At 41.5% G+C, this 23,730-nt stretch overlaps 1 protein-coding gene across 2 annotated transcripts; it reads right to left on the bottom strand.

The window, feature by feature from the left end:
• Positions 1 to 2,823: 2,823 nt before the first annotated feature.
• C9orf72 (C9orf72-SMCR8 complex subunit) lies at positions 2,824 to 19,179 on the bottom strand. Of its 2 annotated transcripts, none has more exons than XM_050329386.1 (11): positions 19,132 to 19,179; positions 17,170 to 17,655; positions 14,269 to 14,328; positions 13,283 to 13,378; positions 12,581 to 12,645; positions 11,751 to 11,823; positions 9,293 to 9,409; positions 8,359 to 8,594; positions 7,812 to 7,869; positions 7,156 to 7,265; positions 2,824 to 7,073 (listed from the first exon to the last, which is right to left on the bottom strand). In XM_050329386.1, exons 2-11 carry the CDS (start codon positions 17,611 to 17,613, stop codon positions 6,887 to 6,889), a joined length of 1,446 nt encoding a protein of 481 aa, XP_050185343.1. In that variant the 5' UTR covers positions 17,614 to 17,655; positions 19,132 to 19,179; the 3' UTR covers positions 2,824 to 6,886. The 2 variants fall into 2 exon arrangements, with proteins under 2 accessions (XP_050185343.1, XP_050185342.1); XM_050329385.1 differs by lacking the exon at positions 19,132 to 19,179 and adding an exon at positions 18,233 to 18,581.
• Positions 19,180 to 23,730: the final 4,551 nt, after the last annotated feature.

Here is a 23,730-nt window from a genome sequence, read left to right as displayed (position 1 = left end):
TAGGAATACTGATAGTAGAATTCCTGATACTTACACTTTTCATTTTGGGATTCATATACTAGCAGACCTACAGTTTCACTCGTGAATCCAGGGCCACCTTTAAGCTTTTGCAGTGAAGTTCTGGTCAGGAAAGACTAGACAATTCCATGAGCAACGTTGACAGGAGGTGGCCCAGGCTGAGCAGGTGGTTGGACCCACAACCCTCCAGAGGTCACTGCCCACCTCAGTTTTCTCTGCTTCTAAGGAACAATGGCTGCAGCCTGTCTGCCAGACCACAGCACCACAGGACAGCTTGGACTGGCAGAGACCTCAGGAGGCCTCCATTCCTACCCCTTCCCAGAGCAGGCTCAGCCCTGGGGTCAGACCAGGTCTCAGGGTGTTATCCTGTGGGGGCTAGAAACTATCCAAGCACAGAGATGGCACACCTCCCTTGGCTCATGCCCACTGTCCAGCTGTCCTCATGTGGAATAAGATTTCCTTATCTCCAGTCCCTCTGGTTCTGCTCAGCTCTCTGCCCACCAGGACCCAGGGCCTTTTCCCCAGAGCTGCCCCTGGTCTCACAGGCATGGCTGCCAGAACTCTGCCTGCCCAGGGCAGAGCTGCCCTTTCCTGCTGCCCCAAGTACATGGGAAACTTTGTCGCGGTCGAAGCGGGATGGCGACAGGATACCTGGTTGCTTTATCCTGGTTCAGGATACCAGATTGCTTTATTGCAACAGTACAGCTACCTTTATACAGTTCTGGGTGACACATGTATACACAGCATTGGTTTACCACTAACATAACAACTCATGATTGGACACACAGCCACATGTCTTAACACAATAGGTTAACATTCCTAACAGGAAACCCACTCTGTGTCACAGTCCTACTGTCCATGGTTAACCCTCTGCCAGGTGTAAGAAGTTCCATCTTCGGTATCTCAGTTTACAGAGAGCCCAGAACCAGCTGGGCTCTCCCACAAAACTTGTCCTTTCCTCCCACTGATCCTGGTCCCTTTGGACAGCTGCCCTGCCCGCATGTACATTGAATGGTGGTCCATGACTTGACATCACTTGCAAACTTAAAAGATGCACTTGGTCACCTTCCCAGGTCACAGATAGAGATTTTTAAACACGACAAACCCCAGGGAGATCTCTCCCTTGTGAGATCTCACAGGACATCAGCCTCCTGGCAGATACAGACAGGTGACCATCACCTCTGAGCCCAACCTGGGGGGCCACCCACCCACACCCCAACATGCAGCTTGGTTACTGGGACATTATGTTAGGATGCTGGAAGCCTTGCTGAAGTCAGCCTAAATTGTATCCTGTTTTTCACATGTGCACAAATCCAGTCATTTCACCACAAAAAGTAATGAGATGGGTGAAGCATTTTTCCCTTTGTCAAGCTGTGCTCTCAGTTCCCAATCACCTTGTCCTTCCTCATGTGGTAAGACATGAGCTCTAAGAGGACACATACCATGATTTTTTCAGGCACCTGACCAAAACTGGTCAAGCTACAGTTCCCCAGACTGTCTTTTGGCCCTTCTCCAGTTGTCTAGGGCCTCGTATATCTACATGACAAGAGAGAAATATCTAAGAGAAGAAAACAATTATCAGTTGCCAGTTCTGTGTTGCTGAAGTAGAAATTTCTTTCCTCTGATATTTTGCCCTATGTTAATTGAGAGACAGAAGTTCTTGCAGAGTGGCTTTATTATTTCACTTAGAACTGAAGTCACACTTACTTGATGGTCATTGCCAGGACTGTGTCCTTTTTTTCATACTTTTGAGCTTTAACTGAAAATTTTCTGTGTTTGAAGTCTCTAGACATACACATGAACAGTATGACTTTGAGAAGCAAGATAATTACTTCCTTTAGTCAAAATATTATGTGAAGAACTTTGTACATAAGGACAACCTGCTATGGAGTGTCCTTGGTGTTTTGTCCAAGCAGGAGGTGTAACAGGAGCTCTATCTCAGGACAGAGATAAAGGACACAACCACGTTCTATTCATGTGCAAAAACCTTCTCTGCATTCTAACACATAAGGTTTGTGGCTCCTCACAGTTCAAGAGGACAAAGCACATGCTTTGTAAGTTCTGATGAGACAATAGAGGTGAACAACATGCCTGTGTAACACAGTCCTTATGCTTTGGACCACATTCCTTTATCTTCACAGATCTGAGAATAGAAAAACCCTAACACCTTTTCCCTGGAAAGAATGCAGGGCCAAAGTCCTGGCATTCTATACTGGCGTATCATACTGCTGCCTTAGGGATTAGAACATCACCAAAATGCCTATTCTGCTTTGGAATAAAACTGACATTACAGCACACTGGTATGTAGCCTTGAAATATCCTCTGTGGTACTCAGAAACCAGACATTCCAGTGGATATCTTTCTGTGCTACCTTTATAGGTATGCAAAGACCAAGAATAAAGTGCTACTAAAAATGTTCTAAAACACTACTTCCCTTTCAAAAACAACTGGAGGAAATAAATTTGCCATTTTCTTTTAAATGTAAGGAAGCAAAATCTTGAAGAAAGGTATTCACTGAATGCCAGATAAAATATATGGGATTAAAGCTTTTTAAAAGTAGATGCTAAATTCATATTTGAGCACATCAGAGGTACAGCAAGTGCCATCAATTTCAGACTGAAATAAGTAATTCCTTAACAGAAAAGGAGAAAGCTAACCAATACATGAGTTTCATCAATGATAACATTCCAGTAAAATTTTTAATTTAACAAGAAGGAACAAAGATTTCTCCTTTAATTAAAAAGATAAAAGATAATGATGCTATCAGATACAGACCAGAAATTCTGTGAAAAAAATCAGCAACAGTTAAAGTCAAAACTTGTGCATGAATTTTATTAGTTTGTTTCCTGAGCAAGATTTACAACACAACATGCAGATGCATTTAACAATGTACTTCGCTATACATTCTGCACTTGTGACAGTGCACTTGTGACAGCTGTGCAACAAAAGTAGCCATTGAGACAGTTTGTAGCTTTTAGTAATTTCAAAGTGACGGGATCTTCAGTAAACAAGTATCTTGAGTGTTAGTAGTGTCAGTGTTAAGTTTCCAATACTTATCAAGCCAAAAGGTTAAATTTTCAGCAGCAGATTTAAAGCTCCTTATATTTTGGCACAACTTCTACATTAGAAGTTTTGGCAGTGTTTACGAAATTTCTTTCACTGTCTTAGACATGACAGTACAAACTTAAGCAAAATCAGGCTCTTTTCTAATGCCTCAATTAATTGAAAACACAGAAGGGAATGGTAATGGTAGGAAGACTAACAGAATTTCAGCACAAGTTACTTATGTCAGTATAATTCTGACAAGTTCTTTTGATGAATCGCCAAGTTCACTGCAGGAGTCCTACATGCATGTGCAGCAAAAAGATGGCTCCATAAAATGTAATTACTTTTGCAACCAGGTAATGCTGCTGATGCTCATTCACAAAAATGGTGTGCAGCTGGGGCTGAATTCCACATCTTTCAGCTCTAAACATTTAATTGAGAATCCTTGTCTTTCAGGAAGTGTAACGGAATTTTGGCATCTAAATAAGGGACAGTATTCTTTTTAAAATCCAAGCATTAGACATTTCAGGAAAAGTTGTGAACTAACTTCTGTTAACTTTTATGTCTCACTGCATGAAAATAACACTAAAAAGATACCTTGAAAACAGAAACCTGTTCACCATGGAGTGTTATAAACAATGTAAGCAATAAAGCAACTGTGGCTTCTCCAATTACAAGTGCAGCTCCTTCACAATGAATATTGAGTTATGGCTTTATACTGAAGCATGACACAAATTCCTATGTTTGTCCAAAAAGAGAAAGATACAACAACATGCAGGACAGATTTCTCTGATTTCAGTTGAACACACCACCAAAAAAATCTGGATTCACCTGACACCACATCACTCTACTTTCTATTAAGAAAAAAAGGTTGAGACATGCAAATAGAAAATGTGTTTTTATTTTCAAGAAAAGCTGGGAGGTGTGCTAAGCTGAACTAATAAGGTAGTCAAGCTTAATGACTAGAATTAACTTTGTAAAATACTAATCACATTAGTTCATAGCTGTGCTTGTCTCTGAATTAAGAATTGCTAAATATATTATTTGTGATGTAAAATTAAAAAAAAAAAAACTGGTTTATCTTTTAGTTTGTCCATCACCTGTGTGTTCTTTGGGAATCATAGAATCACAGAATTAATTAACTGGGTTGGAAGAGACCTCCGAGATCATCAAGGCCAACCATTGATCTAACCCCACTGTGATTACCAGATCATGGCACTCAGTGCCACATCCAGACTCGTCTTAAAGACCTCCAGGGATGGTGAATCCACCACCTCTCTGGGCAGGCCATTCCAATGCCTGATCACCCTCTCTGTAAAGAACTTTCTAATATCCAACCTAAACCTCCCTGACAGAGCTCAAGCCTGTGCCCTCTTGTCCTGCTGCTGATTGCCTGGGAGGAGAGATCGACCCCCACCTGGCTACAACCTCCTCTCAGACAGTTGTAGAGAATGATGAGGTCACCCCTGAGCCTCCTCTTCTCCAGACTAAACAACCCCAGCTCCCTCAGCCTATCCTCACAGGACTTGTGCTCAAGTCCCTTCACCAGTCTCCACCAGTTGCTCTTCTCTAGACCCGCTCCAGCACCTCAATATCCTTCCTGAACTGAGGGGCCCAGAGCTGAACACAATGCTCAAGGTGTGGCCTCACCAGCGCTGAGTCCAGGGGAAGGATCACTTCCCTGCTCCTGCTGGCCACACTGTTCTTGATGCAGGCCAGGATGCCATTGGCCTTCTTGGCCACTTGGGCAAACTGCTGGCTCGTGTTCAGCCTCCTGTCGATCAGCACCCCCAGGTCCCTTTCTGCCTGGCTGCTCTCCAGCCACTCTGTGCCCAGCCTGTAGCGCTGCAGGGGGTTGTTGTGGCCAAAGTGCAGGACCCGGCACTTGGCCTTGTTGAACCTCATACCGCTGGAATCAGCCCGACTCTCCAGCCTATCCAGGTCCCTCTGCAGAGCCCTCTTGCCTTCCAGCAGGTCGACACTCCCTCCCAACTTGGTGTCATCTGCAAATTTGCTGATGATGGTCTCAATCCCCTCACCTAAATCATCGATAAAGATGTTAAAAAGGACTGGGCCCAGCACTGACCCCTGGGGGGCACCACTGGTGACCGGCCGCCAGCTGGAGGCAGCCCCGTTCACCAGCACTCTCCGGGTCCGGCCCTCCAGCCGGTTCCTGACCCAGCACAGAGTGCCCCTGTCCAAGCCGTGGGTTGCCAGCTTTTCCAGGAGTATGTTATGGGAGACAGTATCAAAGGCTTTGCTGAAGTCCAGACAGACACATCCACAGCCTTTCCCTCATCCACCAGGTGGGTCACCTGATCGTAAAAGGAGATCAGGTTAGTCAAAGAGGACCTGCCCCTCCTAAACCCATGCTGGCTGGCTCTGATCCCTTGTCCATCCTGGAGCTGCTGTGTGATTGCACATAGGATGATCTGCTCCATAACTCTGCCAGGCACTGAGGTCAGGCTGACAGGCCTGGAGTTTCCCAGGTCCTCCTTGCAGCCCTTTTTGTAGATGGGTGTGACATTTGCCAACTTCCAATCATCTGGGACCTCCCCAGTGAGCCAGGACTGTTGGTAAATGATGGAGAGCAGCTTGGTAAGCTCTTCCGCCAGCTCCCTCATCACCCTACGATGGATCCCATCTGGTCCCATGGACCAGTGTGGATCCAGGTGGCTCAGTAAGTCACTGACTATTTCCTCCTGGAATACAGGGGGGCTGTTTGGCTTCCTGTCCCTGTCTACCAGCTCCAGGGAAGGTCTAATACTTTAATTTGAATGTTTTGTCAAGCACCGGAACAGGCTCCCCAAGGAAGTGGTGGCATCATCGTCCCTGGAAGGGTACAAAAAGTGTGTAGATGTGGCACTTAGGAACATCTTTTAATTGTGGACCTGGCAGTGCTGGGTTAATGGTTGGACTCAATGATCTGGGAGGTCTTTTCCAGTCCAAATGATTCTATGCATCTTACTGAAACTGACAATGGAACTACCAGTAGCAGTTTACAGACAGAAAGACTGACAAGTGCCGTGGAATGACACCAAGTTTTCAGTTTTGTGTTTTGGAAGAGCTCCGTAATGCTGGATCACTGCACACTCCACTGCAGGATGGCCCAACAACATGTGACAGAGTATCCTGGTTGGCATATACACACACAAAGCTGCTTCAATAATGACCTAGTTCCCATGTGTGGCGTGCTGCTGTTTAGGCTGCTAATAATTAACAGCTTTCACACAAGAATAGTACCTTGTAGTACGTTAAAAATTCCAAATGTTTAAATGCTCTAAAAGAAGGAGCCAGTGGTGTTAAAAAGGGAGATAAGGGAAGTCATATTTCAGATTTGTACCACATACGTACAAACACTTTTAAGAACTCTTTAAAACTCTCAGAAAGTGCCTATTGTGCAACTTCCATGATTGGAGAGGACATACATATTGTTTTGTGCGGAAACACTGAAAACACGGACACAGCAGAACAGGGAATAACTGACATATACCTGAAGGAAGTCTCTGGGGAACAAAAATTAAAATGCTTCCCTTTATCGTACACCAAAACACGTTCAAATTTATCTACTAAGCCAATATGGCTGAGGATCCTCTGGTAACATTTACTTTTACAATTTAAAAAAGTACACAGAAGACACAAATTCATTAAAATAATCATGCTTGTCTAGCTAAGCTGATATCCCCTCTAACAAGACCCCTCCAGCTTCGGACACACCTTAGTGTTACTGAGCTCCTGAGGCCACATCCTCAGTCGTCAATGATTGTCACCAGTGTGGTGTCACACTGACAAATTCCGTGCAATATCAGACACATGGAGAACTTTAAAATGTCATGAGCATATCACGTTCTTGTACACTGGTATAGAACGGCCTCCCAAAGATGAAGGAATGTAGACCTGGTTTAATCTTCTCAGCCAGTGCCATTATTATGTTAAGATCGCCCTCTGCTGTTAAGTCAAGATCTACCTTTAAGCTTCGAAGAGACTTAAAAGGTTTTTTTCCTTTTTGCCTGCAAGAAAATGAAAATGTGTGTTGTAAAAAAAAGCATAAGAAGCTTCTCAGACCCTGATTTCTATTATCTGTTCACTTACGTGTCATCCTCTATGTATTTTATTAAAGTTAAGGCTTTTCTGTGCAAGACCAGCAGAAATTGTGCAAGGAAAGTACTCCTTAGAGACAAGCCAGGCTTCAGGTGAAAGATCTGTTAAAAATTATATCAAAATATTAGGTAGATATGGAAATTTGAGAACCATGTTAAGAATGTGTAAAATAATGAAACATTGCAAACACATGTAATATATTCTTAATTATAGCAAAGCTATATATATATATATAATTCTTAATTATAGCAAATAACAGCAGATTTTTAGATACAGTCTTTCTTAGTTTTTTATCTGTTCAGATGAAATACATTAAGCTGTTTTACAGTACTGTTTGGATACAGTATTATTTTTCTTTTAAATTAAAATTATCTGAAATTATTCTCAGCCAGGTAGCTTTTTTTACTGTAATTGTTGACAGTGTTGCACAACAATAGAAAATGTGCATTGTTTTTCATACCTAAGCAGGATTTTCAGTATTATACTAATATTTTTCTTTCTACTTACATAGAGAAGAATCATAGCAGTAGTATGATGAAGAGCTACCAAACCAACAAATGATCTATTTACATTATATTACCTGTCACTAGAGCTCAAACTAGTGAACTCTAGCTCTTGTTCTTTCTGAAAAGGCAACAGTTAATTACCTGATCCAGAAAAGCTTTTACTAAAGTATCTCGATGCAGGATATCTTGAAAGACATTTCTACAGAAAAGAAAGGAAACAAACATGTGAAGTAATGTCTTCAAGGGACCATAACCTTCCAGCATCTGAGCACAGCAATAGCATTACTGTTTATAATCTGGTTGAAATTAGAAGTGAATTTAAAACTTTAATGGTTTCTGATATTTTTAAAGCTAATGCAGAATTTTAAAGCAAAACTTTCAGATGAAATTAAATAAACCCAGGAAAGCCATTGGGCCCTGCATTTAGCTCTGTTATAACCCTAATTAAACAGGCAATAAAATTAACATAAAATGGTCAGAATTATCACAAAAAATGAATTTCAATAATATTTAATGCAACAAAACTACTGCAGGACTTGGTAAATTCCTCCAAGTCAAATGTAACTACCAGAGCTGAAAGTTTCTCAAAAGCAAAAACCTTCATGTACTTTATTAGAAGTAGCTTTTTACTCGGTCACTCTCCTGTCCCAAATCAAGTCACTTTGTGAGATGTGAGAGGAGTACGTACAAATCAGGTGTGAAACTCTCATCAGTGTGGATAATATGATCTTGAGACATTTCTTCATCTGAATTAGCTCTCCAAAATGCTGTCAGCTCCGATCTCATGTATCGTCGTTGGTTATAGATGTGCTCGTGACAGGGGGGCATCTGCTTCACTGTGTTGACATCCACGTCTATATGTGTGGTAGGGTATGGGGCATACATGACTTGACGGAAGGGCAGCACGAAGCTTCCTGTAGCATCCTGGTTTAGTGAAAAAAAAAAACATTTTTCCAGTTAAAAGTGCAAAGGTGTACCGGAACAAAACAATATTAATGCACCATGCCTACATTTTATACTCCATTTGTTTAAACACATTTTATTTAATAGAACTGGTGGTTGTATCCTAGTACTAAGTCCTTAATACTGGGTGATTCCCTTAACATAACAGTGAAAACAGGCAGTGAGGTGACCTGTGTATAGCATCACCTGGCTTGTAAGGCTATTAGCATTACAGTACTATATTTACCTGGTAAGTTCTGACTGCTCACCAGAGCAAGAAGCATTATTTTTTTATCAATCTTCACCTATTGTTACACCCTATTTAAAATACTTGGAAACTGCAAGACTGATGCAACTCTTCCTTCTTCGGTTTTGGTAGAACACGAAAACTCAACACCTTTTGGGATTCCAGCCCCAAGAAGACAAAAGAGTATTATTATTGTACCTCAAAGTACAGGAACACTTCTGAACAATCCTCAAGAAACAGATGTATCAGGGAAAAGACTGGCCGGGAATTTTAGCATGCAAATAGTTACAGGGAAAGCCACAGGACCAGAAAAGAATCAAGGGCAGATGACGCATTACTTTGAATGTGAATGTGTGTATGCATATCATATGCACAAACACACTGGAGGATGCTCTTGAACTACAGAAGAACAGAACTTTCTAAGTATACTTACTTTAAGTAAGCCTTGAACAAAAAGTCCCGACTCGTACTTGAAAGAAGACTCATTTCTACAGAGCCTGGAACACTTCCGTTCAGATGGTGTAAGAAATAGACACAGTGTTCTCACAATCTGCATTAAAAAGGACAATTTTGAAAAACACTAAAATGTAAGGAAGTAAGTCTAACTAGACTGCATTAGGCACGTCAAATGATGAACAAAAAAGTTGACCTTATTAAAAAAGCTGAAACTTTACCAAGGCCACAGAACAATGACAAGCTTACATTACTAAGGTGTAAGCCATGCTACTCTAACTAGTCAAATAATGAAAAAATCCAACACTCTTTTGCAAAGTTTGTTTTTTATCCAATTATGTAGAACAAATCACTTTTGCCTTCTTCTACCTCTGTTACATAAACATGAGCTAACGTGATTACTTTCCTAGCCTTTTAAGTCTCTTATTCATTCTGTATTGAAATAGCAGTTATTGTCTCAAATCAGGCAAGTCAATTTCCTAAATAAGTACCCATGCTTATTTCCTCAGTAATTTCCTTAAACTCTCAATTAAAATGAATACAGGTACTTCATTATCCTTTTTCAAACTCCTGAAACAGCTACCAGTAATCACTTCAAATACAACATGTATTCCATTCTGCTAATCTTTAAGTCTTAACCTGCGGTGTCCTATCTGTGTCTGAGGTATTTGAAAAGACATCTTGCACAATGTCTTTCTGCAGTATCTAAAACAACGACAACAGAGTTTTTTGACTGATGCTTTTCACCACAAGATGCCACAGGTGTTTTTTATTTCAAGGCAAGCTAAAGTATGCCATTAAGGAAGCAATTACTTCAGAACAGTTGTACCGTGACACAAGGAGCATGCTGCTGATAAGAACACGTGTAGAATTAATGTGTGAAATCTACCCTGGATGTATCTTGAGACTCATACTCTTTTACACTGTTTTTTCCTATAGTCTTTAGCTTATTGATACATTATTTTACATATTCATAACCATTTAGACCTTAAATCCTCTTCCTTAATTATTTCATGATCTGTAAGCTTTTTATAACTACCTAAGCCTTTAACATTTCCTTATATTATATATATGTGTGTGTGTATGTATGTAACATAACATCTCCAATAACCTAATTGTGTGTAAATCCGACATCTCTGAAAACCTATATATTAACTGTGGTTAGCTGACTTCATCTAAGATCTGAGAATTTTATTTTCTCCGGTTTCCCTTTGAGTATCAGCAGTCACTGCTGATTTGACATAAGCTGGGTGGGAGCATTGATCTGCTTGAGTGTAGGAAGGCTCTGCAGAGGGGCCTGGCCAGATTCAATCAGTGGACTAAGGACAACTGCATGAGGTTCAATAAGGTGAAGTGCCAGGTCTTGCACTCCGGTTACAAGCCCCTGCAGCGCTACAGGCTGGGGGAGGAACGGCTCGAGGGCTGTTCTGCAGAAAGGGACCTGGGGGTGCTGGTCAACAGCCGGCTCAGTGTGAGCCAACAGTGTGCCACGTGGCCAAGAAGGCCAATGGCATCTTGGCCTGTATCAAGAACAGTGTGGCCAGCAGGACTAGGGAAGTGATCATCCCCCTGTACTCGGCACCGGTGAGGCCACACCTTGAGAACTGTGTCCAGTTCTGGACCACTCACTTTAAAAAGGACACTGTGGAGCTGGAGCGTGTCCAGTGAAGGGCAACAAGGCCTGTGAAGGGCTTAGGAAACATCTTATGAGGAATGGCTGAGGGAACTGGGTTTGTTTAGTCTCAAGAAGAGAAGGCTCAGGGGGCACTTCATTTCTCTCTAAAACCACCTGAAAGGAGGTTGTGGCAAGGTGGGGACTGGTCTTTTCTGCTGTGCCTGCAGTGAGAGGACAAGAGGAAATGGCTGAAGCTGCAGCTTAAGCTGAAGCAGGGAAGATTCAAGTTTAATATTAGAAAAAAAATTTTCCCTGTTAGGGTGGTCAGGCATTGGAATAGGTTTCCTAGGGAGGAGTCACCATTCTTGGAGATGTTCAAGAGTGTCTGGATCTAATGCTGAGTGATGTGGCTTAGGGGTTACAGTGGCAGTGCTGGGTGGACAGTTCGACTTCACAATCTTAAAGGTCTCCTCCCCCCTTGATGATTTTATGATTCTCTGACACAGCTGAAATGGACAAGCCAGTCACATATCTTCAATCTGTTTATTTTAGCTAACAAACCTAATTTTAAAAGCTCAGGCTCATTTACTACTCATATACTGTATCAATTAAATGAATTTGTTTTCTTATGGTTGTCAGAATACAGTTGATAAGGCAATTTTCAGGTAGAATTATCATCTGCAAGATCAGTCAGCTAAAGATAGCCAGATAACAGTATTCCTTCCTCCTTCAACCTCAAGTATATTTATAAATAAACTTTGTTCCAAGTAACACACTAACACTCCTAACAGCATTTAAGTTCAGTTTTTGGAAAGTACGTTACCTTATTTACTTTTTCTGCACTGCTTCCTACGACTACCGAACAACCACAGGTCTGCAGGTGTGAACTAATTGCACTGCAAGTAAAAACAAACATAACTTAATACATTTAATCAGACTTTTCAAATGAAACAATCAGCACCTTGACAAGAAGAATAAAGTGCTCCACAAATAAATAAATATGGCCTATAGGCCCATAACCATGGCACTTTCAACAGCTGTGTAGATAACTGCTGAAATCCAAAAGTTCAACAGTTTCTGCAGTATTGAAAGCATCTGTGATGCTGTATATATAGAAGGCACTAAGCACTACATAAATTAATGCAGTTACACACAGAAGATGTGATGAAAGGTAAAAGAACATCAATTAAAACTAATGAAATAGGCTTTCCCACAGGAAGAGACCAAGTTGCTCTCAAGTTCAACTAGTTCCACTTAAACATTAAAAATGGGGGAAAAAGAGAAATACACAATTCAACAATAAGCACTCTGTACATCATACCATGTTTCTACATGTTTTTTTTACTTTTTAATAAAAAATGTAAGACTTTGACTTACAATCTCATAAAATTAAAGTATCAAAGAAAAATTATATTTGTATCTTCGACAACCATCTACAGAGATGCAGCTATTAGCCCAGAGCCATTATTCTAAAACCACAGAAGCCTTTACAGCATTTTATAGACAAAAATCTCAAAAAGCCAAATACATGTCATTGTCCCCCCTCTTAAACTATTCCAGTACAAGTTTACATGCACAGACAGACAGACATTTAGATGCACACACAAGTTTAAACCATTTTACTACAGCATAAATCAAAACTGAATTTCATACTTGAGAAGAAAGCCTTCATGGCAACTGTCCCCAATGTCATCATCATTTAGCACTGTGTCACTTATCTGAAATACAAGTAGTTATAAAAAAAAGTTAGACAAGGATATGAAACATCATCCAGTTAACTGATTTTCACTTTCATTGATAGCCAGGAACTTCTGGGAAACTCTTTAAGTTGCAAGACTTCCCCAAAAAACACAGTCTTAAAAAGACCTTCTGACTTCAGATAAAGAATTTTCAAAATGAGAAAGTCACTTGATTATTACGTGTTCTTCACCAGTCACAAGTCAGGCTCCTCCTAGCGTTTTTTTGTTTCTATGACCTTGTCCAGAGCACTTTACATCAGTGAATGTGAGATCACTTCTATTTCTTCTGTGAGAACACTATAATGCGCTGAGAAAGGTATCAAGATCAAATCTATTTCTCTGTCCATTCATTTTGGTTTGCATAAAATAGTCTTTGCGCTCTTAAAATGGTATCATCCTAAGCAGTTAATTTTGCCAAGTGCTGACCATGAAAAACACTGCCATTCCCTACACCACTTAGGAGAACTTGACGTGAAAAAAGTTACAAGAACTTAGGCAAACAGCAGCTTTTTCTCTGCCAAAGTGAGTGTCAAACCAAAGGGCCAAATTAACTTTTTTATCCAGAGGGCCAAAGACACCTTTTTTTATTCAGAATACAAATAAAACCAGGACTTACATCTATTTCTTCCGGAACACTGTGTGATTTCATAGATGAAAGGAGTTCCATTACAGGAATGACTTCTCCTGTCAGCATTGGAATGATGCTCTGACCCTGCACAATAAATAAAATGCTTGAAGTAAAAGCACATTGGGTAGTCTTAGAAGTTACTAATATGAACTTGCCATATTACATGCAAAATATCCTTAACTTCCTATTATTTGGAAGGGTGGTATGAGCAGAAATTGATGCACAGACTTCTTGGGCTTTGCTCATCAACAGATATGAACTGGAAACACATTTGACTTCTCAACATCATGTCTAAAATATATTTCCAGGGTCTTATGCTAATTTTCACAATTGCTTTTGATGGGCCTAGACAAGAAGTATTTGGAGTGAGCTGATCTGATCATCCTATATTACATGCAACCACTCTTAAGCATTTTACATCTAAGTCTTATGTTTTAACAGTAACAGGAAACCAAAAGCAGGCATAGGAGTTATTAACATACAAAAATACTTCTCCAATTTTATCTATGACAAGAAACTGAAGCCACAATTTCACATTTAGAGTTTCAGAAATCAAATTATTTTCAATCTCATCCATTAGGTCTCCAACCACATTCCAATATGACACTCTGTATATCTCTGTAACTAAAAAGGTGACCTAACCTAGTGAAAAACTAACCTTGACAGGAAGCCGGTATGACTCTATGGAAGCTCCTGCCTTTATAGAGCTTCACGTTCAAGTACGTGATTTTCCTTTTCTGAAAGGTAATATTCTTCACAGATTTCCCTAAAGTGATGAAATATATTTTCCTTCTACTTGGTCACAGCTTCCATCATCCTGTCTTCAAAAACTTTGAATCCTGTGCATGGCACATCATCAGCTAGTCCACAGTATCCTCCTGGATCCCCAAAATAAGCAGCAGTTCTACAGTCATCAGATGCAGTCACACAGTTTTGCGATGGTGTGCCATATGCATGAACCAGGTGGTCCTTACCTGATCCTCCATTCTTTCTGTCCCTTCCAAGACAATCTTCTGGAAATGTTCTTGCCTCTCCTGAGCAAGAGAAGCAGTTAAATATAAACGCTCTGTTATTTGTTTATGTATGTATGCACACAAGTCAAAGGGCACAGCTTCTTTCCTGTGGAGTCATGCTTCTTAGATTCAAATTTTGATGTTCAAGTCTCTTTTCTTTTACAGAGCTGACTTTAGCAACAAGTGATGTCATGCTACACAGATCAACATTCCCTGCTCTGCCCCTCATCAAGCCTCTCTGAAGTTTGGGCAGGAGTAGCAGGATAGGGAGGGTGTGATGACAATGACAAAACATGAAGTTTCTTCATTACAGATCAAGAAAATGCCAAATGATTGGATTATGGTGAGGAATTCCACTTTGTGTATGAGGGTTCCTGATGCAGCAAGAGAAAAATAAGATCTTCAGAATGAGAAAAATTGTTTCACTGGGGAGGGTAGGAAAAAAAAGGACTTTTTTCCCCCACCTCTTGAGACACTGACAAGTCTTCAAAACGTTGTCTTATAACCAAGTACAGGAGACGTGAAACTCAAAATGCACAAACCACAACATACAACAGACTGAATAAAGCTCTGAAAACAGACTCATCAGCAGCTGAGTAGCAAACTGTATTAAAAATGAACTTACAATGGAATCAAGTTACTATTCACAAAGAAAATTCAGCATTAATCACTGGAGCAATCAATACAATATATAGAAAATAGCAGATGCTGAGTGAACTAATGATATATTTTGCTAGAAGTTGACAGGTTATTGCATTTTTATTACTCATTAGTTTTCTGTGACCGATCCACTCAAAGTTAACCAACTTCAAGTAGGAAAAGAGTTTTCAAGATTTTTTTTTTGAGCAGATGAACAGGGAATAAGCTAGAGCAACTTGCCCTAACCACGTAAAAAATGCATCTTTGGAAAACAATACTGGAACAAGCCAGATCCTTCACATCACCTCCACCCTTCAGTTCAGTGTCACAGAAGTAAGACATCCTTGACAGTGATTTTAAAAGAAGTCAGTCTTCATGAAGATAAGGCTGAACATATGGTGTAAACCACTTCTTTCTGGAAATATAACCCTTCAAAATTATTAGACAAACGTATAGAATATAAATTGAAGTAGATGAAAGGGGTTTCTAACCCCATACTGACGACTTGCTTTAGAGTTTCTGTGACACTCTGAACACTGCTCCATGTTTCTCCTAATCCTAGAGTTAAGGCTTCTTCTCATCTCAAGTCTAGCTGGAACTGCTGTCTGCCTCTACAGGACCAGTGAGAGCTGATAATTACAACTGTAAGAACTTCCAGAACAGACAGACAGCTCCTTTCAGACAGGATTTCAACATTTTTTGTTCTGTTGTATATAACCATAGTTGTTGAACTGCCTCAAAACACAAACTACAGAATGAACCTGTTTTAATTCGTTATTATTCTATAACTCATGCCTAAATTTTAATCTACATGTTCAAAGCAGTTTTCTCTTCTCTAGTTAAAAATTAAGAACTGCAGATATATCCAGGGATCTTTGGCCAGAAAGAAAAAAAAAGACACTAAATATCTATTTCAGAATGTATCTGCTTCAAGAACACCTGAAAAAGAACAAAAAACTTAATGACTGATTTCTGAAGAAACTGGTTGAAAACATAGTTTTGCCACTTGATGGCTACTTCTACTGTGAAAACATACTGAAATGGATCAGTGCCCAAAAACTGAGAATGATGGATAATTCTTATTTGACCACCCATGTTGGAAGTCAGTACAGAGGACACTAAATGACAGAAGCAATGTAATCAGGAACGTGAGACAGCATTCACTTACATCAAAAGCACTAACATCCAGCAGGCTTTTAGAAGACTGTATTAGGAATGAAATATTTGTGTTTCTCCTGGATTGAAAATGAACTTTATGTATTATCCTTCCACTAAAAAGTAAGCCCTAGAAGCATGAAAAGCCTATGATGGAAAGCACTCCCAGTCATCCTCAGGTGATACAGCAAAAATGAAACACCACCACAAAAATTAACATCGGCTTGTTATTTCTGTAATCTTAATTAGTTCTGATAAGAGCACTCAAAAAGGAATTTTTTAGTATGTTGACTGCAGGTGGCAGAACAAAAGAGGTACAAAAACTTTATGAGACAAATGAGCAATGCCATACACATTACAGCTGACATGCAATCTACTGTTCTAAGGCAACTTGCACACCATGAAGGTGACAGAGACTTTAATTTTTATTATTAGACTGCTATTCATTTTAAAGAAAAATACATAAAATAAGGAAATATCCATAGTGTACCCAAAGGTCAGAGTTCCAATTCTTCATAAAAATTTAGCATGTTTCCCTTTTTGAGTTTCTCAAGTAGATGTATTTTTGTGGTTCTCCCTTGAGTTCTACACAGTTCAACTCCTGCCAAACTGTTTGTTAATACTGTCCTTTTGAAAAATAAAACTGTAACAGCAATGACAAACTTAATTGCATCAGTTCCCTTTTCTGGACCTCAGCAGTGAAAACAAAGATTTGAAACAGAGAATTTTACAATTCCACCTAGTTTAAATACACAAATTGACATAATTAAAAGCAACTATTTATATGAAATTCAGAGACATGAAAAACTATACAGGACACCTGAGATAGCCTCGTAGAGGTTATATAATATGACAAGGATAAATCACATGGCTAAAAATCCCAACCTTGTATTTCCTGATATAGTAATTTGATAACTTTTAACCTTCAAAACTGAACTTGTAGAGGTTAGCCTCCTTGGAATTTTTGTAAGTTTTGAATTGCTACATTACAGGTGTCACAGAATCTCAATTCTTGCTTTTGCACGTGACAATCTAACAACTGATTTTAGTAATGAACAATTAACCTACCTTATGCATCCATATTCTTCCTTTCCTTATAATGTGTGTTAATCTATCCACGCACACTCTGTGAAGTGGCAGGTAGAAGCCAAGTTCACTTTGTGGAAGTATAATTGATAGTCCATATGTGCTTCTGTCTCCATTCCAGTTTCCATCAAAGATTAATGACACAATGATTACCCTTTTTTCTGCCAAAACAAAGAACTTCACATCTATTGCACCACTTTCTGCATTCCGGAGTATTTCTCCATTCAGCGTGTGGTTGGCAAGAAAAGTTATTTCACCATCACTGAGAAGCACCTGTTCTGTCTTTGGAGCCCAGATATGCCGCACTCGGGGGCCAAGAATATTGTCCCAGTAAGCAAAAGTGGCAGCTAATAAAGGTGACTCGCCATTCAAAGAGATCTCTGTTTTAGCAACTGCAGGGGACGGTGGTGGACAAAGAGCTGACATGCCTGTTTCCTCTCTCGTGTGTAACTGAAATGCTTACATTACCTAAAAAAAAAAAAAAAAAAAAAAAAGTTTTCGCAGGAGAAAACCAATAAATTAGAGCAGACCTCATTATCATCTCATCTTATTTTTACATGACTAGATAGTGATAGGACAAGGGGGAAATGTTTTAAATCAAGAGAGGAGATATTTAGATTAGATAATAGGAAGAAATTATTTACTGTGAGGGTGGTGAGGCACCCACAAGTTGCCCAGAGAAGTGGATGCTCAATCCCTGAAAGTGTTCAAGGCCAGGTTGAATTGGGCCCTGTGCAACCTGACCTGTTGGGTGGCATCCTTGGCCAGGACAGGGTGGGTTGGAACTAAATGATCTTTAACATCCCTTCCAACCCAAGCCTTTCTACAATTCTTTTATTACCAAATAATACCTGACTTCTACACCTGAGATTTCACTGTAGACTTCATTAATTCAGGAAGTGTGTGTATATGTGTATATGTATATATATGTTCCACATAATGAAGAGGTATGCTTTACAAATGTTAGTCAGACGCCAAACAGCTTTTACTCACTACAGAAGTATGAGGAGCCTGCACAACACACAACTTCTGTAAGGAAACTCACACGATAAATATATCCTTTTCATCACGGTGATGCGCAGGGTGTTTGGATACAAGGTAAATGCTCAGCACTTGTATTGATGGTATTTGAATGTATTGATGGTCTTTATCTTGTGCACACACAGTCTTTAAACATTTTCTCTAGCAGCTTCCAACAACTCTATGGTTCCCCATTCTGATGGGGCTGCAGAAGGTAACAGGAAGCTCCATCTGCCCAAGAAGTCATGCTACAGCCACAGGAAGACGCTAAATATAAGTTTTACAAACAAACGCAACCCAGGACGGAAAGCCCAAACCCAGTCATCTCGAGGAGCCCTCCCATGACCAGAACTCAGCTTTCCTTTCCCGTCCGCCTGCAGCACTCCTGAGGACAGCAGAGGGAACACCCACGTAGCTACCGCAGCTCTAACTCAGCAGACCTCTGTATCTGAACTTCCTTCTCCTCGTGAGAGCCCCACACAGGATCGTCCGGGTGCATTTCCTCACAGCAGGGGCGTAAAGCCCCTTTCTCTCCGGCTGCTCCTCAGGAGCCGCCGGTGCCCCGCCCGGGGAAGCCGAGGCCACCTGACTTGGCCATCTGACACCGTGACTTCAGGGTTTTCAGGGGAGACAGGGCGCCAGCCGCCCCTGCCTCCCCGCACTCAGGGGCTGACCAGAGGCTCGCTCGCCCCACCGCCTCTATGGTCGCGGCACCTCCGCGCTCCCGGCCCGAATGAGGCCCGTGTCGCACCTCCCGCGTCTGGTCTGAACCTCCCGGGGAGGCGGATGCGGGAACGGCTGCGGAGACGCCGCTGCGAGGAGACCCCGCTCTCCACCCCGCACAACGGAGGGGCCGCTGGCCCGGCCCCAGCGCCAACACCCCCTGCCCGCCCGAGACCGGCGCCCGCTCCCGCCTCGCCTCACCTCCGCTCCGGCCGCCGCGCCGCGCCTGCGCCGCCCCGCCCGCTGCCCGCGGGCTCCGCAGGCGCGGCCCCGCCCCGGACGGTGTGTCCTGGGTGGGGGGAGCGGGGCGGTGTGCCCTGGGTGGGGGGAGCGGGGCGGTGTACCCTCCGTGACCGGGGAGCGGGGCCGGTGTGCCTGGGTGGGGCGGGCGGTACCCTCCAGACCGGGGTGCGGGGCGGTGCCTTCCCAGAGGGCGTCGTCGTGGGTCGCTGCGGGAGAGAAGAGCCCCAGCTCAGTGCGGCCCGTGGAGGACGCCGGAAGGCGAAGCTTTGTGCCAGGCGCATCCATTTTTGGAGGGGCTGTTAAGCTTTGAAAGAGGAAGTCGGCAGTGTCGGCGTTGGGTTACTGTTCCAGACGTTCTGCATGCGGAGCAGTGACGGTGCTCGTGGGTGAGCTTCGTTTGGTGTTGCAGGTGTAGGGTGAATAGCTTCCCATCCTCTTCCTTGCACAGTCCTGGCTGAAGGCCTGCAGGGAAGCCAAAGAGGACTAGGAATGTAGTAGCAGACACAGTAGAGGGCTGTGTGTTAGGAATTATAGGTCAGGGAGTAATGGTTACAAACTAAAAAAAGAGGAAATTTAGGTTACGTATTAAGTAGAATTTTTTTGCTGTGATGGTGGTGAAGTACTGGAACAAGTTGCCCAGAGAGGTTGTGGATACCCCATCCCTGGCAGTGCTCAAGGCCAGGTTGGAGAAGGCCTTGAGCAACCTGATCTAACGGGAGGTGTCCCTGTCCATGGCAGGGGGATCGAGACTAAATGTTCATTCATTTCACGTGCTATGATTCTATGATTAAAGTCACCATAGTCATATGTAAGAGGCATGTGTTTATTTACAGCCTAGAAAGGAAACCTGAGAAGTAGTACCATGAGGTATCCTGAGGAGTTGTGTCTTGAGCAGCTTGAACATGTCCATACAGGAAGTCTTAATACCATGCAAGAGGCCTGAAGAGTGCTTTTTTTGAGTCATGCCCTCCAGTTTATCCACAAAAATCACCCTCCTCAAAATTCTCAGAATCACAGAATTGTTAGGGTTGGAAGGGACCTCTGGAGATCATCTAGTCCAACCCCCACCAAGGCAGGGTCACATAGAGCTGGTTACACAGAGGTGTGTCCAGGTGGATTTTAAATGTCTCCAGAGAAGGAGCCTTCCTGGCCAGCCTGTAAAAATTACTTTAATAATAGGCAATTGGATAGCATCACATTGAAAAATGTAACCTTCAGCCAACTCAAGTTTGCCTTTTATGTTACTTGAATTAATTATTTTAAAAATAAACACTAAACATAAAGTGACTTACGTGTTGGATTGTAATTTTAGCTTCCGAGAAGCAGAGCTCCAGTAAAAGTAAATGACCAGACAAAATTTATGCACCCATTACACAAAAACTTGGAGGAATAGCAGAATTAAACTCTAGTTTTAAAAGTTGTTGCGATTTAATTTGTTGAATTCAAAGACAAGGCATCAAACTGTGAAATTTTACTACTTAGGTTTTGTCTAAATGTTAATCTGTGCAGTTTATAAAAACAGGTTTTGTGTCTTTAGTAAGATGATATAAACTGATTATCATGTAGTTGTAGACACCAAGCTCTAGAGTAAGGAGAGTGCAGTTGATATCAGGTCAGTGATGATGTAGAATAAGTCAGTCTCTGTAAGTGCTGCAGTGCTAGTGTTGGCACCGTGGAATTTCTGCCTGTCATAGCAATATGTTAATTGTCTTTTCCTTAGCTTTTTCGTACTTTCTTTTCACAAAGGAGAGAGTAACAATCCCATTGCATATAATCTGAAGAGACTAACAGTATTTCTGCAGGTGCCTTTTGTGGACATGCCAGAGAAGGTACATGCTGCAGTGCAGCAGATATTTTTCCCTGACAGAGAATACATCTGACTATGAAACCTAATGCTGCACATCTGCAAAGAAATTAGACCATGCAACACAGAGAAGATGAAAATGAGCTCAGGCACTGAGCTCAAGGAAAAACACATCACAATTTTTTTTTATATATTTATGATTTTAGTATGGCATCCTGAAGCATTATTGTGACTGATGTCATGCTTTAAAATAAGGGAGTACGTAGGCAAAAAGGGAAAGAAATAAACCAAAATATAATGGAATTCAAGTACCCAGCCTGGTGGAGAAAGGCCATGGAAGCATGAGGTATTGCCTAGCTGCCTTGCTGCAGTGAAATCATGCATGCACTCAGGCTAACACAAGTCTACATCGCTGCCTAAAACTGACCTTGAATAAAGCTAATTTCACAGTAATAAAATGAATATTTTTCAGCCAGCTCAGATTGTCACAAAATTAATACCCAAGATAAAGGAGAGCAAATGGGGAGGGTTGGTTGAGGTTGCAAGAAGCAGTAACACTCAGTGGTAGTGTGGAAATCGGTGCTGAGATTGTGGTTTATTGCACATACAAACAACATGAAGGCAGGTTTAGAGGAAACAAAGCTTGCCCTCCCTTATCCCTAGCTATTCAGTACTATAAGAATGAATGATGGGACTTTCATCAGTAATTCTGGTTGGAGGTTTAAGGCTGTAGTTTCACATCCACATTAAAACCAGTGAAGTGTGCTTGCTTGCACTGTCACTGCATGTTTATCGAGTCTCTTGTTACTAGTTTTAACTTGGTTTTAGAAACACTGGCTTCATGAAGTGCTGTAGCCCATGCAAATTTGAGGTCGACCTGTGAACATAAATTGATTTCACACAACTTGTGGTATTGATTCTAGCTGTATCCCACCAGATGTTTGTGTCTGAGTGGTGCTATCCCTGAATGCTGTCATAATGTTGATACTTCACAGACCACAGAGCCACAGAACCAGTCAGGTTGGAAGGGACCACAGTGGGTCATGTGGTCCAACTTCCCTGGCCAAGCAGGATCGTCCCAGAGCACATTGCACAAGATTGTGTCCAGGCATATCTTGAGTATCTCCAGTGACAGAATGCTATGATATTAAATCACAGAATGCTGTGTTGCTAAAATTATTAGAAATGTCTCTGCCCAAATTAAGGTACAAATCAGATCATATGCCAAAGTCAACAGTATGGATTTTATTTAATAGTAAATGCGAGGCAGAGAGAAAGAAAGAAATAGGAAAAAGGAGGAGCGGGGAAGAAAGAAAGTGACAGATATTAAATAGAATATGTGTCATGACTCCGTAGAACTCAGTGGCATCCCATGGGCCCTCTTCTTCTAGTCTACTTGGTGGTGAGGGTCCCACAAAACATAAGAGTCCAATGGATTAATACACGTTCAAGAGATACCCAGGCAGCTCCTCTGAGGGGGGAAACTTTGCAGTCTGTTGTGACAAGTTCTGGATTTGTTGCATCACTTGGATCACAGTGCAGTCCTCTGGTAGTGGAAAGCCTCAGGAATGCCTCAAAGGGGGCAGGAGGGGGAACCCTTCATGGTTTATGTCCCCTTCTCAGCTGCCTCTCATATGAATGTCCCCTGTATATATGTGTTCTTTCTGGAGGCGGGGTTTTACTCCTGTTTTGTGTGGAGAGATTTCTCCATCACACCCCCAAAATCCTTGCCTTCCTCCACTCGCTGAGCTTTGTTTACTTCTCCTTAGACCTGAGATAACTAGACAATAGTCCTATCTCAAGTTCCCATCACAGTCCAAATTGCAGTCAGGAGGTATATTGGGGGGCAGGATGCTTCCTTGCAGTTTGACAAAAAGTGTTTCTGTGATTTTGACAATGGTTAAGACATTAACAACATTTCAGCACATGACAACGCAGGGACCCATTAATTACCGTGACAGAAAGCAGCTTGCAATTCTAGACTCAGTCGGTGGAAGTTAACAATTTTGAAAATGAAAAGATAGGGATCCAGAATGTTGAAGTGCTGAGGTATTTTATCCTTTCCACCCCCCCCCCAAAAAAACCTTTTGCACACGGAAAGGGTAATTCGATCCCCTGAAGAAAAGTGTTATATCTCTTCAAACCCACATGATTGGTAAAATTACTACGTAAGATCTATGTAGATGGATGGTGGGACAAAGAATATGTGTGACAAAAGAGCTTTCAGCAAATGGCTATGCTTGGGGAACACTAGGCTTCCTCTGTCTGGATAAATGCCCCTAAATCTTACACAACAGCAGTTCAGCTCTGTACAGGTTGAATAGACAGATTGTGGATTTAGGCAGTAAAGATAATTAACTCTTGTTTGGCTGCTGAAATCACCCTGAGAGTTCCTCTTCAACTGTCACAATTTGAAAAATGTAAAACCGAATTCAGTGTCTTAAAAGATGCCTAGTATTGATTAGAAACACTTAAGAAAAGTCCAAACGTGGTGCTGTTTTATTTATGATGGAGCAGTGGTCATACCAGCTCTAAGTGTTTACTTGATTCCAGAGCTGTTTTCAAAAACACAGCAAGACAGGATCTGCTATAATAAGCACCAGGGTAGTTTTGACTTTGCAAAGTGTTAGAAATGTGGAGTCCACCCTATGTTGCTGCATCATCAGTTAGAAATAAAAAAATTACAAAACTAAAGGAGAATCCATCTTCGAGATACACCCAGGCTGTGTTGTTTTATTTGAACACCACTGATG

This window comes from Myiozetetes cayanensis, unplaced genomic scaffold, assembly GCF_022539395.1.
Source record: "Myiozetetes cayanensis isolate MyiCay16 unplaced genomic scaffold, myiCay2020 scf4, whole genome shotgun sequence".
NCBI classification, from domain to species: Eukaryota; Metazoa; Chordata; class Aves; order Passeriformes; family Tyrannidae; genus Myiozetetes; species Myiozetetes cayanensis.
Note: the sequence above shows the minus strand (reverse complement) of the source record. Positions and strands in the feature narration are given on the sequence as shown.

Coding starts and splice junctions, on each gene's coding strand:
- C9orf72 (XM_050329386.1), bottom strand. CDS start 17,613: ATGTCAGCTCTTTGTCCACCACCGTCCCCTGCAGTTGCTAAAACAGAG. Junction 12,646..13,282: donor GTGTTCCGGAAGAAATAGAT/GTAAGTCCTGGT, acceptor CTTGTATTTCAG/ATAAGTGACACAGTGCTAAA. Junction 8,595..9,292: donor TTGTTCAAGGCTTACTTAAA/GTAAGTATACTT, acceptor TCACTAAACCAG/GATGCTACAGGAAGCTTCGT.